Source organism: Carassius carassius, chromosome 38, assembly GCF_963082965.1.
Source record: "Carassius carassius chromosome 38, fCarCar2.1, whole genome shotgun sequence".
Taxonomy (NCBI): Eukaryota; Metazoa; Chordata; class Actinopteri; order Cypriniformes; family Cyprinidae; genus Carassius; species Carassius carassius.
In genome coordinates, this window is record NC_081792.1 from 21,205,575 (window position 1) to 21,228,435 (window position 22,861).

Here is a 22,861-nt window from a genome sequence, read left to right on the forward strand (position 1 = left end):
GCATTAGTCAGGGTTGGAAGATTTCATATAGTATACTCTGGTCAGACTTTTCATTTACTTTTTGTATAAATGTGTGCATTTCAATATGCTTTTACTAGGGCTGTTACTCACAGTTACCTTGTTTCTGATGACACTGTAAAAATCAATACTTGATCTAGTTCTGTGTGAAACTTGTGGGGACTTGGCAACCCGGGCACTACTTGACCTTGTATCTCCACTATAAAGGGGAGGGAACATGTATTTTGAACACTTTTTGCTGTGCATGCAGCACGCTGGAGCAGCCATGCACACTGGAATTGCAATTCTGCTCTTTGTATGTGCAGCTTTTTTTGCTGCTTGTTGTTTATTGGTAATTGCCCCAGTGTATTTAGAGCTGAGAAATTTAAATATCCCTCCTGGAGTTGCTAATCCTGGGAAACTACGCATGATTCATTGCGTTTATGTGGGGATAAGTGTTGTGGTGAGTGTTCATGCATTTTGTGTTGTGTTCACTGGCAAATTCAATCATCTTGGTTGATTTCCTGCTCAATTCTCATTTCTACTTCAGACTAAAAAAGAGTAAAGCTTAGCCATATATGTCTAATATTTCAAAGGGTTTCCACATTATCCACTGAAAATGAGAATATCCAGTGAAATTGTCAGAGGTGGACAGGAATGAAGTACACTTACTTGAGTATTGTACTTAAGTACACTTTTTGAGAATCTGTAATTTACTTGAGTATAATCTTTTTTCTGGAAACTTATGACTTTTACTTGGTTCAAATGTGGATGAATGGCTACATAGTTGTGCAAACACCACACACACTGCGGGAGCTGTGTGAGATCACTACCAATCAGTTTTTTTTTTTTTTTATCAACTCAGTTGTTTCACTTCTATAGGTTTTTAACATTCTAAAAGCTCTTTATTCCAAAGGTAATACAAGCTAGTCAGGGTATTCAGTAGTAGCTTCAGAAGCATAAGGTGTTGCAACATACAACAATAATTAGAACAATAATAAAACAGTCCGTTGACATAAAAACAAAATTTACTTTTAGTACTTCACAACATTTAAAAGCAAGTATTTTATAAGTAAAGGTCTGTGTTAAGTAAAAATCTTTACAACTTTAACTTGTGATAGAGTAATATTTGATCAGCAATATATGTAGTTTTACTCAAGTAATGGATTTGTGTACTTTGTCCACCTCTGGAAATTGTACTGTGATTCTGTTTTATATTCTGAATGTTTTAGCTCAAAGGATTATTTAATAACACAACAGTGCTCAATACAAAGTCCACCTCAGTAATTTAATAACTCTTCAGTGATGTATAATGTATTAAAACTGAGTATAGCAAGTTTAATAGAGTGTTGTTCTGTAGCCACTAGCTTGATATTCATTCCAGGGCATGATAAAGAGATATGAGCCGTTCCTCTTATCTTGGAATATGAGTAAATAATTCAAATGGCAGAGTGGACTTTGTTGCCCACTGTGTGGCACATTTAATGGCATGGGTAGTATTATGAATTGGCCAATCATTGGAAACAAGTTTTTTTTCTTTTTTGTATTGAAACCACCTTTAGGGACAAATTTTGGGGCGATTGGGGCTATGCCATCAGATAAATTTTATACGACGGTGCAGAGGCTTTATCATGGCCAGCAAAAAGCCAGTGTCCCCCGGCCTTCATATTAAGGACTTGACCTTCAGTGGAGTTCCAGTGAGGGTGTATGAGCCTAAAATTGCCTCGGGAGAGAAAAAAAGGGGCCTGGTGTACTTTCATGGTGGTGGATGGATGTTTGGCTGCATTGGTAATGTAAACTCAAAGAAACTGTTGCAATACCTTTGTATTGATAATTTACAATTTTTTCATGTTTTGTTCTTTCATAGATGATTACGATGAAGTTTGTCAGTATATATCTCTGGAGAGTGACACCATAGTTGTGTCTGTTGGGTTAGCTGACTTTCAGTATACTCATTTTTTTATAAATCAAGTTCAGTTTTGGCTGGTTTAATTTTCCCTCCTGTTTTCCTTCTCTGTTTGCCATGTTTAGTTACCGTCTGGCCCCCGAGCACAGGTACCCTGCCCACCTGGACGACTGTGAGGTCGTGACTCGCCATTTCCTGTCAAAAGCGGCAACCGATTTCGAGGTGGACCCTTACAGGGTGGCAGTTGGTGGGGACAGCGCAGGGGCGAACCTGGTAGCCGCTCTCTGCCAGAGGCTGTCAAAGACACCGGATTGTCATCTGCCATCTCCCTGTGCCCAGGTTCTCATCTACCCAGCACTACAGATGGTAGATTTCCACCTGCCCTCATACCAGCAGAACCACTCTGTGCCCATATTGTTCAGAGGCAGAGCGGCATTCTATTTCTTACAGTACCTCAATGGGAATACTTCTGTGAGCCAGCAGATTCTGGAAGGCAAGCATGTTCCTGTCGAGCTAAAACTTCGCTTTAAGAAATGGCTGGATACAGATAATCTTCCACCTCAGTTTAGAAAGGGAGCAAGAAGTCCGCAGGTTATTCCAAGCCATGACCGTGATGTCTATCACATCATCAAACAAGGCCTGGATCCAGAGATCTCCCCTTTACTAGCCGAGGATGATGTTATTCGCCTTGCGCCACCCACCTTCATCTTGACCTGTGAGTTCGATGTGCTGAGAGATGATGGCATTCTGTTCCGCAAGCGACTGAAGGATGCAGGAGTGGAAGTCACGTGGGAGCATCTATCTGATGGCTTCCATGGGATCATCAGTTTCTTCAACCAGGGCTGGTTGACATTTCAATCTTCTCAAAGGGGTATGGACAGCATTGTAAGATATATAAGGACTCTCTGACTGAGAAGTCAGAGGATTTGTCAGAATGACTTGGAAAATAGCCTGTAAGAAATATAGCAATCCAATCACTTTCCCATTTGTTTTAAAGAAGAGTTATAAGGTTGTTAAAGATTTGCCAAAAAATACAGAGACTGGCAACCAGGTAAAACAAGAGTGATAATTCTACAAAATTGAGGAATTTGATAGAATGTTTGAATTTCAATTGATTAAATGAATTTAGAGTTTCTTCTCAACAGAAGATCTAAACTCTAAGTTAAAAGTATTCATAATACGTTGAACATCGTTGAACAACATCTTTAAATCATAGAGTCTATAATTCACAATGCATCATGGGATTGTAGTTCTTTTTTGTATAATTTTCAAATACTTTTAGTTTTTGTATAAAAAAAAAAAAAATCAAGGTTTGTAATATTGTGATTCACCTCATAGCTGGTTGGTTTGTTTCATGGCTTATTAAAGATGTTAAAAGTACCTATAGGAAAAAATCTTTACTGATTTTCTCCTTAAAGAATCATTGTCATTCAGCAATATTCTGTGAATAATAGCAAGAAAGATTATTAGATATATATATATATATATATATATATATATATATATATATATATATATATATATATAAGTATTTGATTGTTTTGACTGATGTGTTAAACTGTGTTTGTAATGTACAAACAATGCTCAGTTTGTCAATTGAATCATGATTGATATTCCAGTTGTGTGACACTTAAAATTCCTCCCACATCGCACTTCCCTTGTACAGCCTCATTTGTAGGAGACTGCAGTCTTTCCTTTGGTGCTACAAGTGAAGCTAATTATCATCATTCAGAGTGTTAGTCAGCATTTGCATGGTGCGTTTAAAGGAATCTGATGAACCTTCTCTCTCTGCAGCTGCTCTCATAGAACGTAATATTCGGGTTAAAGAATTAAAACCTCCACTATTTTAAATGGATTTTTAACAATAATTGACAAATCATTAAAGACAGGCCTGCTGTGAGCTCCGATGTTGTTAATCGATTGTTATAATGCTTTATTAAACCAATCTGTTCATATTAATTTGACTTTTTTTTTTTTAATAAACGAGTTTTATAGTGGAGTTCGTGGTTAAAAACTACATTACATTACATTATGAATCATATTAGTAACCATGTGTTTTTTGTTGTTGTTGTTGTTTTTTTGGCGTATTGATAACCATTTGTATAACCACAGTTTTACTACAAATACATGGTTAAACTAGTTAGTGTATAGCAAAACCATGGTTAATTTGTGGTTATCATGGTTTAACTAGTACAATGGTGCTAAAGGCCCACCTTAAGAAGAAATGTGCCATTCACTGTGCCTAAAATTTATTATTGCAGAAAAATATATACATTGTATTGAACATTAATGGAGCAACAGATTTATTGTGAAAATAAATCAGTCAAGTTATTTATTTTGTGTAAAGGCTCACCAGCATGGCGTAAAAGGCACACGTTGTTGATAGAAATATCTCAGCTAAAAAAAAAATTATAAAATAAAAAACAATTGTACTATTTTCTACTTATTTTTAAAATTTTAAAAATAAAATAATTTTATTTCAGTAAGTATACTGTCATTAAAATGTTAATATATATACAAATATATTTAAAAATACAGAAACAAAATCTTTTCATAAGTAAAGATTCTGAAAGTACTGAAGGAGATCCAATAAAAATTGAATATATATTTACAGTAGTAACAACAAATTATATTTTATTATATGATATGATTAATATTATATTTTTTTAAAATGATGGTTTCATTCTAAGCACAGTGATTATCTCTAATATGGACAACCAACATAATATGCAATTTACTATCTTAATCTAACCATGTCTATAGTTATGTCTATTGTTATAACCATGACTATAACAAATGTAATAGTCAGCCATCTATTAATTATCATGTAAACTACTGTGCGCCTTTAGCCCCAGCAGCTGGGGCGTTTTACCCCAAATAAATAAATAAATAAATATAAATATAAATATAAATATATATATATATATATATATATATATATAAATATATATATATATATATATATATATATATATATATATATATATATATTCTTTCGTCTATATTTAAAAACAGTTGCTTTAATTATCTTAAAACTGAAAATCCTAAAGAAGAAATGTGTCTCAAAATATATACATTAATTTTAGCGATTCTCATTTGCTACCTAAATCTACAACATTAATATATATATATATATATATATATATATATATATATATATATATATATATATATATATATATATATATATATATATAATATATATATATATATATATAATATAGAACGTATATAGATATCAGTGCATGTGCATCTTGAAGAGCGGATGTTTTGGAAAGTGCTACGTCACGTTGTGGTTTAAATGAAGTAAATATCAAAGGTGCCTTTAACCCCGATGTACCCTAACCAATTTTTTTTTGGTAAAACGATGGTTAATTTTCATTGGGACTCACTGCAGGCTCGTATGGAATGTTTAACTGACCGTGGATGAGTTTGGAAAAACGTCGCCTGTCAGTAAAAATTATTGCACAGCTAGTGAGACAGACTGAGGACATCAGAACATTAGAGCTTTTCCGAGAGCCACTTCACCAGCATCTAGACAACATTTGAATAACAACAACAACAACAACAATAATGATTATTTACTTGCAACAAGGCGATGCACTTTCGTTTTGGTGTGTCCATGGAAACAGAACTCTAGACGATCACCTGCGTCCACTGATCTGCTGCTTTAAAGATGAGTCAACTTCGCAAATACAGCGACAAAGTACTCATTGGTAACTGGGCGGAGGAGAGATTACATGTAGGTATATGTGTGACTATATCAGTATAATGTAGCCTGATTTTGAATTCACATAAAGAATTGAGTTGTGTGGATTTCTAGACTTGTGGTCTCGACATAAAAGTTGTTTTAGCGTTATCACGACTTTACTTTTTTTTCGTGATTTCGCATAACAAAAGTTGTTTTATCGTTATCACGACTTAATTTTTTAGTGATTTCGACAGAAAAGTGTCTTCAAGAATCGGCTTAAAACCACTATTATAGTTCAGTACCCATTTCTTCTTTATTTGACCCTCTAACTTTAACACTCATTATTCTAATTCTATTCTTAAAAAAATCTAACTACCTTTCTAATATTTTTGTATTCTATTTTCTTTTCATTTATTATGCAATTGTGTGTGTGTGTGTGTGTGTGTATGTATGTATGTATTTATTTATGTGTGTGTGTGTGTGTGTAAAGACCTCTAACACTAGCTTGCTATATTATTTTTTTATTCTGTTTTGTTTTTATTTATTATATTATTTAAAAGCCCATGCTACGTGTACTGTGTTAAGCTAACTGAGACTTGTTATAGCACTTATATATCATTGCTCTTTTTGTTGTTTTTGATTGCTTCCACTGTCCTCATTTGTAAGTCGCTTTGGATAAAAGTATCTGCTAAATGAATAAAAGTAAATGTAAAAGTGTTTTTTATTTCACAAATATTACTGATTGATTTTGAAACAAAAATGCTATTTTCTTTTTTAATTATGTTGTGAATATTTCAGCAAAGACTGATTCACTTATTAATAAAGTCTAGAATAATTGAATAAATATAGTCTAATCAATCACTGTGCCCTGTCCCAAATCGCACCCTGAACCCTCGCAATCTTCACCTGATTTCGGAGACAATAGGATAGCCTCTCTTCCTATTTGGGATCCAGATCATCAAGTCCTTGCATTTGCATGTGAATGGTTTGTTGAAGATCTGATGAAAACATTTCAGAATAATAGATAGATGAAAAAATGAGACCAATAATTTTGTTTCTAGGACACTCATATCTAACAATATTGAATTCAGACTTGCTGATTTATTTCAATATTGCATTAAAATGTGTTTTTAGCTTCTAGCATATATTAGTGATTATTATTTAGGCACAGTTCCTAATGGCTCTTGTTTTGAGTAATTAACACACTGCTTAAGTACTTGTTTAAACACTGAAAGGAATGCAGTTCTATGCAAAAGTGATTATCACTGCTGATCAGCAGGGTCAGCACAGACTAGAGGCAGACAAATGGGATTGATGCAAGACATTCTGCAGTCCCCTAGTCAGAAACAGACCTGAGAGGGTACATCTGCGATCAATAATGGACCGCAAGCTCTGCTGAGCATGGCATTTGTTTGCTGAGTGTTTCTGTCTTTCTTATATGTGTGTGTGTGTGTGTGTGTGGTGAGACAGTTCACTAGAGACTGCAAGACAGCAAACAGCAGCTACAGGGTGGACTACACGCCCCACAGGTCACATAGGCCCAATGTTGTCATGTGCAAAAGGGCTCTTCGCAGCTCAGAGGTTTGGGACACACTCATCAATTTCCGCATCATTTACCAAACATCAAACACACCAGTGAGCAAATCATGTTAGGTTTTGATAATGGACGACAGGCATACATAGATGTGAAACATGCTATTAAACTCCTTATGCATCTTCTTGGAGTTCTGTTCTGTCGTTGTAAAACTAATAAAAGAATAATTGTGATACTTCATTGTTTTCTAATCTCTTCAAGTGACAAAGTATTTAAAAATGAAAATGAGTTTTGACTTTTAAACTAAGTTGCAAAAACAGTGGGAATTGAGGGAAACAATTCTTAGCATGCTAATACATATTTCACTTTGAAGTCGACTTTGTGCAGCGTGTGTTCCAACTATTAAAAACAATTGCTCACAAAAAAAAAGAGATAATATACGGTTAAAATTATAAAATAATTAAACTACCAATCAGTATTGTCCACATATAATTTTTTTTATTTTGGTGACTTTCATGTATAGTATAATAGAGAGCTGCAGTCACAGTGTATTTTTCTAGGCCTACCCGGAAATTAGCATCACTCTGGTTCCCTCAAAAAAAATGGGGTTTTCCATTGACCTTTGGATTATTGCAGAAAAAGACAAGCTCTGTCACAAACAAAAGTTTATGCCTCTTAAACACTCTTAAACCCATTCAAACAACCCAATGATTTAAGGAGGATGGAACTGGAAGTGCAAAGCTTGAACAAAACTCAGGTTTTGCCTTCCTGAAGTGTGATTATGCAGTCAGTCAAATAACAAATAAATAAAAAATATATAAATATATATATATAAACTATCAAGCCATATTATAAGCCATGTATATTCAGTTGTGCAATGTGAATGATCCATTCTGTCTTTCCCTGGTCTGATAAACCATGTCTGTGGGTTTAATCCATGCTTTAGTGTCTTCCCTTAAGGCAGTTATTTTCTCATCATGACGTCCCCTCCTCCCACTGTCTGGTGACACTCTATGATGAGTCGTACGGGCGGCAGGCCTCCTCCTCTCTGCCCGCACTGCACTCCTGGAACTCTTTCAAACTGGCTGGGGTCCCAGAGAGGTCAGATCACCCAATCCAAGGTATTAAGCATTCCCTTTGATTCCAGATGGGTTTTAACGCAATTCAGTCTGCGTTTATTAATGTTGGAGAACATCCCTGTAAATAATTATGGATATCAGTTATATGAACACATTGGCTTTTATTGTCCAGTGTCTTTATTTATTCTTTTATTTGAGCATAGCCAGAAAATTACTGCGGCAAACGTGAATGAGAAATTGATGTCTATTATTTGCCAGTGGGTGATTTAAATGAATAGTTCACTCAAAAATGAAAATTGTCATAATTTACTCACTGTCATGTTGTTCAAAACCAATATGATTTAATTTCTGTTTTATGATAAAAAAAGACAAAAAAATTAATAATTCTCACGATTCATATTATAGCTTTGTATGAGGTAAACATGGTAAATCACTCAAAACGGCCTCTGTTCTCATGAAAGCTTATTAGAAATGTAGCAATGCCTGATTGAGAAACAGATATTTTTGAATCAGTTTTTTTTTTGACTCAAATGAATAAATCTAATGATTCAGTTCACAACAATGTTCTGAGTGATTCGTTAATGAATCAAATTGGTCAAGTTTAAGTTGTAGGTTTGATACTGTTTCAGTAATTAACAGCTCAGTTTTTTGAGTTAACTTCATTTAATGCTAATACATTTTTTCAGTGTAAAAATATTACAAGTAAGTCATTCATAAGCTGATTTTGGTATGTTCTTTTAGAGTTTTATTAATATTTAGAATTCATTCTATTAATTGAGTTTCAGCACAATTTTTAGTTTTCTAATCTTCATTTGTTCAGTGTTTTAATAGTTTTTGTTAATGATAATAACCCAGTTCCCTCTGTGGTCTTATCAGTGTTGATCTTTACTGTTGCAATGCTAGTGGCACAGAAACTCCACCGTCTATTTGAACATGTTCCTTTTGTGATGTCTCTCATTGTTCCTCTTTCTCTGCCTCCCTCTGTTTCTTACACGCAGGCCCTCCTACTAATTTCGGCTTGGCAGAGTCCTGGCGGGCTCGTATTGAACAACAGCGGGCAGTTGTGCCCACACTAAGCGAGTATAGGGCTTCATACCCTCTGCACCCCATCAGTGCCTTCTGTTATTCTCGCCACGTTAGCATTCCCAAGTGCTTCTCCAGCAGTCAGCACCCTGCCAAGCACAGCAACGAGGACCTGGCACTGAAACACAGACCCTGCAGGCAGGTCTCCACTAATCCAGCTAGCTTGCTGTGACCCTTGCCCCTTGTTTCAACACCTTCAGCCCTCCAGTACCACACATACTGGCCTCAGCCTGGGGAGAGGGCTTGGAATGCCTTGTTTTACTGATCAATGGCACATAAAACAAAAGGAACAGGAGCAGTCCACTGTGTTTACAGAAAGTCAAATAAAAGATATACACTGCAATGTTGTCCAAAAGTCTAATATCACTAGTCCAAATACTTTTACCTTTTAATGCATTAGTTTTATATTACATCATATTATCAGCAATTTATTAAAAGGGAAAAGCAGCAACTGACAGCAGTACTTGAGCTGCATGAACTCCAGTGTGTAAAACCTGATGATCATGTTGTCCAGCATGATTTGAGCTCTTTTGAGTTCACACAGTCTAAAACGTTTAAACCCCACTGAAATAATAATAGTCTATAAATATTTGAGCTTTACAGGTAAATCCATCAGTCAGGCTGTGTTCTTTCCATGTTTACTACAAGTTGGTGTTTATCTGCAGGTCACATTAGTGAGTGAGAGAGAAAACAGTGTTTTCAAAACAACAACAAAAAAAACCAACATATTTTTTTTTATGATACGTCATGCTTCATTGCACTAAAATAGCATTAAATCAACAGTTCATTTGGACCACGGTGCTAGTTCAGATAGCCGAGTCATTCATTGACATACTTTAAGGGGACTTTCATAACTCCCATTCCATTATGTGTTTAATTATTTTGAATCAAAGTGTTTAATTAAAAGGAGTTGGACACTATATTTTACATATAACCATCTGTTCACACGTCTCCTGCTGTGTAGATTTTATCCCACTGTGTTCCTCTGTTAGCCTTTAGAACATTCCAGCTCTGTGTCTTTTTGCACTTGTGACACTGACTTTTTGTGTGGTGAATTAGTTCTTTTGAGATTCCATCAGACCTTAAGATCTCCCCCACATGATGGTGCTAGAGTTACACATGGAGATAAATGATACATCACAGGGAATTGCATCACAGCACACACTACTCTGCATGCCTGTTTTCTTTGATCACGTATGCATAAGCGATTGTCACGGTGATTGTATACTTTCATTAACATAAATTGATTATGTGATTGTTTTGCTTTTAATTAAGATCCTGGTCACACAAACGCCTCTTGCTGCAAACACACATTTTGTCAGAACTCATTATATATTGAAGTCTAACACAAGAACCAAAGACTCACTTATAATAGATGATAATTTTATTCCCAGTTCTTCAGAAGATAGAGAGAAAAGTTACATGAAGAGAAAAAACATTAGATTCATATATCCTTACCCCCATTAAGTCATTAGTTCTCTCTATATTGTTTAATGGAATACACAAAGTGAAGAAATGTTTCTGCTGGGCTCCCCAAAGTGCTCATGTGATGATAAATAGTTTTTGCAAAGAACCACACAGTGTTAAAATAAAATGCTTGGAGAAATTAGAGAAGCTTCACTAGTAGAACCATTGACCTGAAAGGAATCGCATTCTTGTGGCATATCTTACAAAATATATAACAAATAGATTTACATTTTATATTAAAAATCTGCTGCTTTCATGTAAGATTAATTGTGTGATATGCAGAGAAACAACTCCAAATATGCAAAAAGGAAAGAAAAAAAAAGCTTTGAATATAATTAGAGCATATATAAACTGTACTAATGGCAGCAATTCATATTGTGTTTATGATGCCAGCTCTGCAACTGCAGTTCGGATTTATTCTACACACAGTATTGATTGGTTAACATTATCCACACAGTGTTTCATTTACTGAAACATTTTAAGCACTTGCACAAGACGTTTCCAGGATTTAACGGTTGATTTAGACATCAGAGTGGTTTGAAGGCCTAAACATACAAATAGCATCCACAAGTGCTGTGTAATTGTGATCTAGCTGTACAATAATTGGATGTAATAGCCTTGATATTTTATCTCAATTGCCACTAATTAAGAAAAGGTACATTCCTTAAACATGTGCATAATATGGTCTCGAGTGGTTGTTTTTACCAGACAACCTTTTACTTGAAAGATCTGAAATTTTTTTAAACACAAGTTTGTTGAGTGGTTCTGTCGGGAAGCACAAGGACGAACGGAAACAAAATACCTTTAGCCAGAGATAGCACTTTCAAATCCTGTGCAACAAAGCTCGGCAATACCTCATCTGCAAGGAACCTCAAGGTAAACTGACGGCTCACACAGTAGATGATATTGTCCATAGTCACACACTGAAAGGCTGTGCAATGTGGGAGGCGTAATGAAGAGCATTCATACCATAGTCGGGCCACTGCGTGAAAACGATACACACTGATGCCCAGGGGACTGACATCAAAACGGTACAGGAAGTTCTTCACCGCCACCATTTCTGTGGTCTTGTCCTTACTGCCCACAGTCATGCTCTCTCGCCATGTGTTGGTCTTGGGATTATAGCGCAAGAGGGTGTATCTCAATGTGCCCCCTGCAACAAACAGTTCACCATTGCAGGCTGTGGCCTTGTGAGCTACGGCGAATGTCTCATTAGGAAGAGGTGCCACAAAGGTCCATCGGTTTGTCCTGGGGTCGTAGCGCTCAACTGTTGATAGGCATTCGCCTCCAATGGCATAAAGATGGCCCTGCAGAGCCACAAGTTTGCAGTGAGGCCTTGCCTCATTCATGGGGCTTATTTCACTCCAAATTGAAGTCATTGGGTTGTAACAGTACACTTTCTTTGAAGGGGTCGCTTCACGGTCTGAGCCTTGGAAACCCACAGCGATAAATAGATAATTATCCATGGTGCAAATGGCACAACCTTTAGATAACACTTCCTGGGGAATGTGGGTGTGAAGGTGCCATGTGTCCTTAAAATCATCGTAGTAGTAAATACTGGATGACTTAACTGATTCAGACTCTAAATACATAGACTGTGACGGACGTCTACTCCAATCCGGGGAATCCATATCTGCGACCACTAACCACTTCCTTCCTCTCATGCGTTGTGTTTGGATATGATCACGCTCCCCTGCTTTCAGCCAGCCAAAGAGGCCTGGGTCTCTGAGGACCTCAAGGTAATTATCAGACATGACACGGAGAGCAGCTTGCTGAAGGGCAGTGTTACCGTGTTTTTTAGCAAGTGTTAAAGCCTCCAAGCAGTTGCCTAAATCAAGCTTCCCTACTAGACTCTCGAGTTCTGCATTCCCCATGTTCTCTGGAAAGTGTAAGAATTTTGCTCCGGCAACAGTTTTGACTTGAGGCTCCTCCGGCATTTCCAGGTTTGCTATATCAGAGTCTAATGGGCTTGAAGGGATGTCATTGGGTTGTGCTGGAGAACAGCTGTGAGGTGTCAAAGCCCTTTGTGTAGGCAAGGGGATTGGAAGCTCTGAGTCACTAGCAGCAGTACGATAGCTGTCCTGATGGATGACTGCTTGCCTGCTGTACCTCACAGTCTCTGGTTTGAATGTTGAGGGAGGCTCATTAGAAATTCGTGGAGCAATTTCAAGATCTCTAATTATGATACTAGGCGGTTGTGGACTTGGCGATCGGGAGCAGTCTTTAAAGCCAGGTAAATCCAATGATTGTGAAGTGCTGTTTCTGTTTTGACCATAGACTGGACTGACAGACCGGGTGGGGCTTAAATCTGAGATGAAATGTGATGAGGACTCCACATAGTACTCATAGATCTTTCCATGGATGCCCTTTTTACAACTCCCTGGCCCATCCAAGATTAGGTCAGCATTCTCTACTTTGACTTCTGCCTTTGACTGAAAACTTGAGAACATACCCTGGTGACCAATGTCCTGCCTCAACTGCCTGCCAACACCTGTGACACCTTCTAGCTTCTTCATTAGAACTGGGGATCGGCGACCACTTGGAATTCCTGGACCTGTTTCGGTCACACCAGGAAGTTTTAAGGTCAACTTTGGTTTGCCACTCTTTGCCTCAGTTATATCCTCAATTATGTTGCCTTTACCTGCAGGCTCCTCCTTTACACAACTGTCCAAGCCCATAGTTTCAGGCTGACCCCTTTTCAAGGCAGAATTGGCATTTTTAAGGCTTTCTTGCAAGGGTTTCTCTGAAAATTCTTGAAAATGATTTTCTCTGTCAGACTTCTCCTTTGCAGCTTTGCTCTGTGGTTCTTGCTCAGTATTGCAGGCACTGTAGCTTCCTCGGGTTGTTTGCACATCCCTTTGTTGAATTCTTTCACGACTCTGCCGTCTGTTTCGTGCCCTGGAGTTGTAGAATCTGAAAACCAAGGAGACAAATAGAATGGTGGCCACTGATAGAGTCAGTTTGCCTAGGAGCTGCATGTCAAACTGCATTCCAAGCAATTCAGCAATTGGCATCTCTGTAGCGAAATCTATGGTGTTATACTGGACATTGGATTTTATTTGAAGCCTCTTCCCTAGCGTATTCCAGTCTGTGTAGTTTGTAGTTTAGTATCTGCGAGCAGAAGCACACTGTCAGCTGTCTCTTCTCCCACAGGATGACTAAAAACCTGATATGTACAACAAGAGCATTTGCATCCTGTGTTCTCAGAGGGCGGGGACCAGTATCATTCCACCTGGTGCAGGTGATCACTATGAAAACACATGACACCAGGGCTTTGGAGGTTATATAACCCTTTAGTTTCCTTGAAGAACCAACATTTTATTGACGTATATTTATTGATATATAACTAAGATTTGTAGCAAATTAGCGTACACACAGGTGACATTTTTCCAGTGCAGAGAAAGCACAACATTACTAAAAACAAAACACGCACATTTTATTACGAATGAAGAAATGACTATGTGCTGCCAGATTTTTTTGTTTTAATCGATGAGATGTCTATTTAACTATGAAAACAGCTAACATACCCTGGCTATTGCAAACACATCTGTTGAGAATGGTGAAAGTAATTTACTTAAGAGGTGGAGATATGGCTGATAGACTACATAAATTACAAACATACGACTATATGAACAGGATGCTGCTGTTTGCACAGTAAATGTTGAGGATCAAAGTTCTTTCCCATGAATGCATGACAACATTGTTGCTGATTAGCAAGGCTTTGAGAGATGATATGAGGTAGCTTTGCATTTGCCAAAGGCATTATTTGCATACCCTTAAAAAAGAACACTGTTTTAAATGTAAGATGTCATAACCTTGTAAGGCTAACAGCTGTAATTTGATTGACTTACCATCAGAGAAAATGATCAGAACAGCCATAAACACTTTGCTGAATGGTTTCTCTTTTTGACACAGACATTGTTTTGCAATGTGATAGCCGTCTTATAGCTGCACTGAGGAAACCTAAACCAGCAAGCATGCCTACTCCTGAATAATTGACAGATGTGTCACAAAGGTCTACTACCCCTCTGCCCCTCCTATCATGTGTCAAGTGAAGAGTTTGGATTTGGAGAAACAATATATTTGGAAACATACTGTGGAAAAATAATTACAAAATTCATAATAGACTGAAACTCATGGTGAGTGTCAAAGTAACAAGTTAAAGTCAGACCAAACTAATCCAGATGGACTTTAGCTTTGCTATAGAGGGTCTATGCCAAAAAATCACTTGACACTCAATTGAGCTACTTTCTTTGCTTTCTACAGCACAACTTTTGCAAGCTAAACATATTTATAGACTATGTCAAGATCTCCGTAATGGATTCCTGGAAATTTAATTTTCCAGGGGATCCAAACATAGTAAATCACCACTATTGCCTTCAGATAAGATAACAGGCTATTTTGGCACTTATATAATTAGGTTTTGTACACTTCAGGTTACTGATCACTGGTAAAATCTGCAAGCACACTTTATTATTAAAGTCATTAAATGAGTATATTAAGAGTGAAATCTGAAGACATTTTTAAATATTTGTGATGGATGTTTAAATACTGATTTAACTTTCATACCTAAATGTGCTAATTTTGTAAACAATTAATAAAAGCATGGGAACGAGTTTTCATGCAGAATAGACATATTAAAACTGTTTATAACATGGCTCTGTATATATATATATATATATATATATATATATATATATATATATATGTCAGGATCCTGCCCTGACAACCTTGTTTGTACTGTGTTTGTTCAATGTGTCTTTGTTTATTTTGTGCCTGAACACATGGTTGTGTCTCTTGTGTCTGCCACATGCTCTTGTCCCTCCTCCTTGTTTTCCCGGTTCACGCCCCCTTGTTTAGTCCTCATTAGTCAGAGTGTTGTCACCTGTTCCTCATGTCGCTGTATGCTTCTTATTGTGCTCTCTTCCCTCTTGTAGTTGCCGGTTCGTTTTTGGCTGCATGTTTGCCTAACGTGTGTTTTGCAGTTTAAAGTTTTTCTTGTCAAAATCTAGTTTTTGCTTTTTGGACTTTCCTGTTGAGCCTCCAAGTTGAGTTCTCCAAGAGCTATTTTTTCCCCTAGGTCTTCTCTTTTAGTTCCTTTTGTTAGTTTAAGCTTATTTTCACAAAGTATCCTTCTAGTCTTTTGCTAGATTCAAGTCTCTAGTCTAGTTTAGTTTGTTTCCCTCAGCATTTACCTGTAAGGGCCTAACCTTTTATTTATTTGTGTTTTCCCCTAGTTTCTTGGTATTTATTTATTTATTTATTTACTTATTTACTTTTTCCCTGTTTTTGGGAAGGAATTTCTTGTTCCCTGTATTGTTTGTGTTGTCTAGTGTGCTGGTTGTTTTGTCCGGTCTTGTGTTGTCTCTATCTGTTGTGTTCTCCCCCTCCAGCCCGGCCTGGCAGTCTGTGGTTCCCTGACAACTGGTTCCCTCACCCTTGCAGCTGTATCAGTTCTGGCAAGTGATCTTCAAGCTGCAATTCTCTGCTCCTTTGTGTCTCGCCTGGTTATCTACCTTCTGTCTGGTCTTGCCAACTCCCAGCAGCGGTCCTAGCTGCTGCCTCCCTATGCTGGTTCCAGTGGTCACCCTCAGCTATCCAGTCATTGCCCCAGTATCCCCTCCTGTTGGACTTTCACTGTTGTATGCCCTGCCCTACTGTCTGGACTGTGCAAGCCACTCCCTCCTATTGTGCTCTGTCTATTTTTGTCAATAAACATCCCTTGTTCATTCTGCATCTGGGTCCTCTCCCTCAGTAACCCTGACATATATATTGTCGCGGGCTGAAGAATCACACGGCAGGCTGTAGTGAAAGTTTAAAGCCCCTAAGGGTGTATTTATTAGTGGTTGTGAACGTGAAGGTGCCAGAAGTGTCCGGTGCTCGTCCTCGGTGCTGCGTGATCCTGTTTGCCGGCCGGCTGAGTGCAAGGGGAATCGGGGTCCGGTGCTCAGGTGGCGGGCTGGTCGGTCACTCGCTTTCTGGAGAGATAAGAGACACAACATTAGCTGGCGATCTTCTGGAGAGCTTTCTCACCCCGTGTCTTCCCGGGTGCAGCTTTTGTAGTCGCCCTTTGAGCGTCTTCAGCTGGGACCGATCAGCCCGCGGTGATTGTGTGCAGGTGGATCTCCTCCTTTGCCAGGGCGACGCTGATAGGTGCCCGGGACACGGCTCACACTCCCCCCCCCTAAGCGTCGTCCTGGTCCCTTCGGGCGAGTGGGGAAGTGGGGGCTGGGGGGGGACCACACCTGACAGACCTGCGAAAGCTGTCCACAGGCGAGAGAGTCCATCGGCATTGGCGTTGGCGGCTCCAGCTTGATGCCGCACGTCGAAGTGGAAGTCCTGGAGCGCCAGGAACCACCGCGTCACCCGGGCATTGGTATCTTTCGCCCGGGCCATCCATTGCAAAGGGGCGTGATCGGTGATGAGAGTGAATTTCCGTCCCAGGAGATAATATTTCAGCTCCAGGACTGCCCACTTGACGGCCAGCGCCTCCTTCTCCACCGCCGCGTACCGTTGTTCTGTTGTGGACAGCTTTCGGCTGATGTAGACCACCGGGTGTTCCTCACCATCTTATATCTGGGACAGCACGGCTCCCAACCCGGTGTCGGATGCGTCCGTCTGCAACAAGAAGGGACAGTTAAAGTCAGGGGCTCGCAAAACCGGTTCCGATGTGAGCGCCGCTTTTACCCTCTTGAACGCCTCTTCTTCCGAGGTTCCCCATCTCACCTTCCTGGTGAGGTCTGTCAGGGCTGTCGCTAGGGAGGAGAAGTTGGGTATGAAGCACCTATAGTACCCCGCCAATCCCAAAAAGGCCCGTACCTGCTTCTTGGAGGTGGGCCTCGGGGCAGAGAGAATGGCTGCCACTTTTCCTTCCTGCGGACGGATCAGACCCCGACCCACCCGGAAACCGAGGTACTTTGCTTCAGGTAGGGCCAGGTGGCATTTCTTGGGATTGGCGATGAGCCCTGCCTGCCGCAGTTCGAGAAGCACCCTCCGGAGCCGCTCCAGGTGGTCCTCCCAGGTCTCCGAGTGGATGACAACATCATCGATGTAGGCCACTGCATAAGCCTGATGGGGTCTCAGCAAGATGTCCATCATCCGTTGGAACGTGGCTGGAGCTCCGTGCAGTGCCAGTGGCCACTGGGAGTGGAGAAGGCGGTCTTTGCTTTGGTGATTTCTGTTAACGGTACCTGCCAGTAGCCTTTGGTGAGGTCAAGCGTGGAAATGAACCGGGCTCTCCCCAGCCGCTCCAGCAGCTCGTCGACACGGGGCATTGGGTAACCATCGAACTCGGAGACCTCGTTAAGACGGCGGAAGTCGTTACAGAACCGAAGGGTGCCATCCGGTTTTGGGACCATGACTATGGGACTGGACCAGGGACTGCGGGAGGGCTCGATGATTCCCAACTTCAACATCTCCTGAACCTCCCTTTCGACGGCGTGTCACTGGTCCTCCGGGATTCGGTAGGGCCGCTGCCGCACAATGGTCCCTGGAGGTGTGCGTACGTCGTGCTGGAGTATGCGGGTCCGCCCGGGACGTGGAGAGAACACATCAGAGAATTGACCGACCAGATGTTGGAGCTCCGTCCTCTGGGCGGCCGACAGTTGGGGGCCGATATCAACAACCACGGGAGAGGTGGCGGCGAGCGCGGCGACCTGAGTCCTCGTTCCCTCCCAGCGCTTCAGGAGGTTAATGTGGTATAGTTGACTTTCCTTCCTTCGTCCAGGCTGGCGTACTCTGTAGGTCACGGGCCCCACTTTCTCCGTGACGATATACGGACCTTGCCATTTAGCGAGGAATTTACATGCTGCCGTGGGGACGAGGACCAACACGTAATCCCCTGGCTGGAACTCCCATGGTTGGGCCGCCCGGTCGTACCGCCTACGTTGAGCTTCCTGGGCTGCTGTCAAGTGTTGCCGGACGAGGGGCATGACGCGGTCGATCCTTTCCCTCATTTCCCTCACCTGCTCCATCGTGGTCCGATGGGTGGTCGGCTGCTGCTCCCAGGCCTCCTTGGCGACATCGAGCAGGCCACGGGGCTGCCGCCCAAACAGCAGTTCAAACGGGGTGAATCCGGTGGAGGCCTGGGGGACTTCCCGGATGCCGAAGAGGACATACGGCAGCATTTGGTCCCAATCCCGTTGGTCGTCCGCAGCCACGCGACGGAGCATCTGCTTCAACGTCTGGTTGAATCTTTCAACCAGCCCATCTGTCTGAGGGTGGTAGACGGTGGTAACTGATCAAAGTCTCCCGGAGTCTAACAAAGCCGTAAACGGTTGGCCGTTGATGAAAACCTCGGTCTGGGGTGCCCCTCGTGGTGGTTCCAGATGAACTGCGCAGCCTGCCAGCCAGGGGCGAGTGGGTGAGGGCGGTGGCTCAGTTGGTATTGGATCATCCTGTATGCCGGGAACCGCTGACCTGCTGACTGCGCGCTGGGTGCCCTCTGGCGTGGGTCGCTCCTGGTACACCCTCCGGGGAAACGGCGGTGCTCGCTCCCCAGCCTCTCGTCGCAACGTCGCTTCCGCTAGCTCGACTGCCTCGACGAGATCTCCTACGGTCCGCGGTTTCCTCATTCCGGCTGCCTGCCGAAGGGGGCGTGGCAGGGCATGCAGATACCGGTCCACGACGCCGCGTTCTGCCACTTGGGCAGCGCTGGGGTTCCCGGTGAGCAACCAGTGATGGGCGAGGCGGTTGAGTTCGGCGGCTTGGGCACGGGCTGGCAACCGGCTGTTATATTCCTATGTCCGGAACAATTGGGCCGCCGCGATGGGAGACAGCCCTACACGGGCCAGGATTTCCTTCCGTAGTTCGTCGTACGATTCTCTTTGGCTCATTGGCATGGAGAAATAGGCCTGCTGGGGTTCCCCTGTCAGCAACGGGGCCAGTATCCGTGCCCAACTTTCGCGGGGCCAGTCCTCCCGAGTGGCTACAGACTCGAACATGCCCAGATAATGTTCCACAATTTGCTGCTGTCGAATACTGATCTCCGTCAGGTGTTTAAGGAGTTCCTCCATGGCTGGGGGAGGAGTCACCGCCTGACGAAACACAGAGAAGGGAACACAAAAAAAACAAAACAAACCGGTGAGTAACTGGAGTGGTGATGCCAGTGATTCTTCAGCAGTTTGCCAGCATTCTCCACCAGTGTCGCGGGCTGAAGAATCACACGGCAGGCTGTAGTGAAAGTTTAAAGCCCCTAAGGGTGTATTTATTAGTGGTTGTGAACGTGAAGGTGCCAGAAGTGTCCAGTGCTCGTCCTCGGTGCTACGTGATCCTGTTTGCCGGCCCGGCTGAGTGCAAGGGGAATCGGGGTCCGGTGCTCAGGTGGCGGGCTGGTTGGTCACTCGCTTTCTGGAGAGATAAGAGACACAACATTAGCTGGCGATCTTCTGGAGAGCTTTCTCACCCGTGTCTTCCCGGGTGCAGTTTTTGTAGTCACCCTTTGAGCGTCTTCAGCTGGGACCAATCAGCCCGCGGTGATTGTGTGCAGGTGGATCTCCTCCGTTGCCAGGGCGACGCTGATAGGTGCCCGGGACACGGCTCACAATATATATATATATATATATATATGCAATGCGTGAATACTGTACGCCATGCTGCAATTTGTTTTATCCTTTTTGATTTTCAGTACAAAGTGATTGAACTGATTTAAAAATGTTTTTTACACAAAATTGTATATATAAAAATAGTTATCAATATATGTATATATATTTTATATATTTTTAACAGTTCATAATTGCTCATAATTTTCCCTTTGAGTCTGTGAAATGTGACCTGAAATGGCAAGGGGCCTATCTTCCTGATTTTATTAAGCCCACAAATACACATCTCCCATCTAGGCTTTAGACTTAATCTTTTAATACATGGTGTGCCTAAAAAAGCTTAAATTGCAATACATGTGAACGTAAAAAAAAAGAAAAAGTGATTACTTTGTATGAGGACATCCAGAGTGAGACAGGGTGGTAGCGCACACAACTAAAGAAGACCATCAAGTGCTGAGCTGCAGTTTGCTAGTTCTCCAGTGTGTTCAAAGAATACAAACAGTCAGTAAGCAACAACTTTAATAATAAAGAACACACAAATTGAGCTAATCGAACAGGGCAAGAACATGTTGCATCATGTCCTTCCATCTTCCAGTGTGGAATCACATACGGTGGAATCCAACAGTCTGAGACTACTAGTAAACATTAGTAGTTCAATTTTTGCTTTTCTCATTACACATTATAAATAACTTATAGTTTATTTTCAGGCTTAACTTGATTTTTTGTCTACAGATATTATTTTTATATTAGATATTATATTTTTAGTGGTTTAAAGACTTTGTATCTCACTATATTTATATGACATAAACACATATACCACTATAAAAGTGTATCTACATTTCTATAGTCTGTATGAAAATGAAATTTGTATTTGAATGAAAATAAAACAGAATTCTTTTTTTTAATGGGCTCCCAAGCTGCATAGAGGTAAATTTAAAAGGTAACACAGTATAGGGACCAGTTCTCACTATTATTTGGTTGATTATTAGCATGCCTATTGTTAGCATATTGGCTGTTTATTAGTATTTATAAAACACATATTCTGCATGACAATATGCTACATACTTAATCCTACCCAATATCTAAAATGAACTAAACAGATATCTTGCTAATTAATAATAAGTAGCAAATTAACAGTTTATTGAGGCAAGTCACAGTTAATGGTTTGTTAGTAGCGAGAATTGGACCTTAAAATAAAGTGTGACCATTTAAAATGTGGGCTAACAAATTAAGCTAGTGTATATTGGTTAATATAACTGTTGGGGTGTTTCAATGTGCTTGGGTACCTTCCTGATATATAGGTCCTGTCATCCACGATGCACCTGCTGAGAGACAACAATGATTCTGGGTGATGTCCCTCCACTGCAACTAAACCTGAACCTGATATAACAGAGAAACGCAGTAATAGAGATTATTATTTCGTTATAGCACCACATAGTATCAGAAAAAACTGCTAGAGCATGTATTTTGATGCCTAGTATCAAAAGGACAATCACACACCAGTCATTTTAAGTTGATCATCTCCATTTTTAATACAGGTGGTATGAAACAAATGCAACAACCCTGTTTACACTTGGCTTCTCTCAAACGTCCGTTTGGTATGGAGGGGTCATAATGGTGGATAACATGATCCTAGCAGTAATTGTTAGATTAGAGAGAAGGACTGTACACAATGCAGGTCACTGGATATGCGACAAAAACTTAAGGACAGATATGCAACAAACAGATGAGGAGGGGAAATCATCTTCGTTACATGCACCAACAACCCTTGAGAAAAGCTGTCGTCTTTCCTCTGCGGTTGAAAACAGTCACACGGATGTCACAGATACTGAACACATGAAATCAGATCGTAGAAAGGCCACTGATTTCACCTTTTTCTAAAAGCCTGGGTTGGATTTCAGTACGGGATGACCAGACTCACGCAATAAAGCCATTATCTGCTATAACCCCCTTGCATCACCCCCCCCCCACCGAACCTCTATTCATTATTTTTTCGTTTTCTTCTCTGTAATATACTTTTCATTATTTACAGGGATGTACACAAAATACACTTAAAAAGAGGATCTTCCATTTCTTTGCAATAAAATGTCACAGGACGTTTAGTATTGTCTCTTTTTTTTGTTTGCTTTGTTACATTCCAGCTGAGAGCCATTCAAGAAAAGTAAATGGAAAAATACTGAGATCAAAAAACACAAATGGCGTGGTTCTTAAAAAGGGGGCGTGTTTGAGTCCTGTTTGTGCCAGTATGCAGTAGCCTAATTCTAATGGAGGCAACTCAAGGGCGGCTAGTTGGAGCTGAAGTGACAGTCAGCATTGTCAGTGACTCACAATTCCTTTATGTCTTTTCTCCACACTCCAGCGTAGGATATTTCTGTTCATCTCAAACACCAAGAGCCTTTTAGCTTTTCTGAATGACAGGTCTCTGTTGATTGACAGGCAAGTAAAAAAAAACACTGAGTGTCTGTGTGGTGGGGCAGACAATATAGAAGTGATTGTTCTCATATTCAGCATGTGATTTTCATGAAATCTTATTTTTTAATCAGCTATATTATCATCTCCTGTGTG

At 40.6% G+C, this 22,861-nt stretch overlaps 3 protein-coding genes across 3 annotated transcripts; 2 read left to right on the forward strand and 1 right to left on the reverse strand.

The window, feature by feature from the left end:
- The first annotated feature begins 233 nt into the window (after window positions 1-233).
- On the forward strand, window positions 234-3,291 carry LOC132119552 (arylacetamide deacetylase-like 4). The gene is made up of 4 exons (XM_059529615.1): window positions 234-460; window positions 1,560-1,785; window positions 1,865-1,928; window positions 2,029-3,291. The coding sequence occupies exons 1-4, from the start codon at window positions 236-238 to the stop codon at window positions 2,810-2,812; spliced, it is 1,299 nt and encodes a 432-aa protein (XP_059385598.1). The 5' UTR covers window positions 234-235; the 3' UTR covers window positions 2,813-3,291.
- Window positions 3,292-5,509: 2,218 nt separating this feature from the next.
- Window positions 5,510-9,654, forward strand: LOC132119062 (cilia- and flagella-associated protein 107-like). The gene is made up of 4 exons (XM_059528812.1): window positions 5,510-5,645; window positions 7,065-7,175; window positions 8,075-8,249; window positions 9,206-9,654. The coding sequence occupies exons 1-4, from the start codon at window positions 5,580-5,582 to the stop codon at window positions 9,460-9,462; spliced, it is 609 nt and encodes a 202-aa protein (XP_059384795.1). The 5' UTR covers window positions 5,510-5,579; the 3' UTR covers window positions 9,463-9,654.
- A 1,677-nt stretch (window positions 9,655-11,331) lies between these two features.
- Window positions 11,332-14,033, reverse strand: LOC132119064 (kelch domain-containing protein 7A-like). The gene has a single exon (XM_059528813.1). The coding sequence runs from the start codon at window positions 13,769-13,771 to the stop codon at window positions 11,498-11,500; it is 2,274 nt and encodes a 757-aa protein (XP_059384796.1). The 5' UTR covers window positions 13,772-14,033; the 3' UTR covers window positions 11,332-11,497.
- Window positions 14,034-22,861: the final 8,828 nt, after the last annotated feature.

Bases quoted from the DNA above. Each gene is read 5' to 3' on its own strand.
- LOC132119552 (XM_059529615.1), top strand. From the start codon at position 236: ATGTATTTTGAACACTTTTTGCTGTGCATGCAGCACGCTGGAGCAGCC. The intron at 1,786-1,864 runs GTAATGTAAACT...GTTCTTTCATAG, and splicing joins ATGGATGTTTGGCTGCATTG to ATGATTACGATGAAGTTTGT. The intron at 1,929-2,028 runs GTTAGCTGACTT...TGCCATGTTTAG, and splicing joins ACCATAGTTGTGTCTGTTGG to TTACCGTCTGGCCCCCGAGC.
- LOC132119062 (XM_059528812.1), top strand. From the start codon at position 5,580: ATGAGTCAACTTCGCAAATACAGCGACAAAGTACTCATTGGTAACTGG. The intron at 7,176-8,074 runs GTTTGGGACACA...TCCATGCTTTAG, and splicing joins GGGCTCTTCGCAGCTCAGAG to TGTCTTCCCTTAAGGCAGTT. The intron at 8,250-9,205 runs GTATTAAGCATT...TCTTACACGCAG, and splicing joins GTCAGATCACCCAATCCAAG to GCCCTCCTACTAATTTCGGC.
- LOC132119064 (XM_059528813.1), bottom strand. From the start codon at position 13,771: ATGCCAATTGCTGAATTGCTTGGAATGCAGTTTGACATGCAGCTCCTA.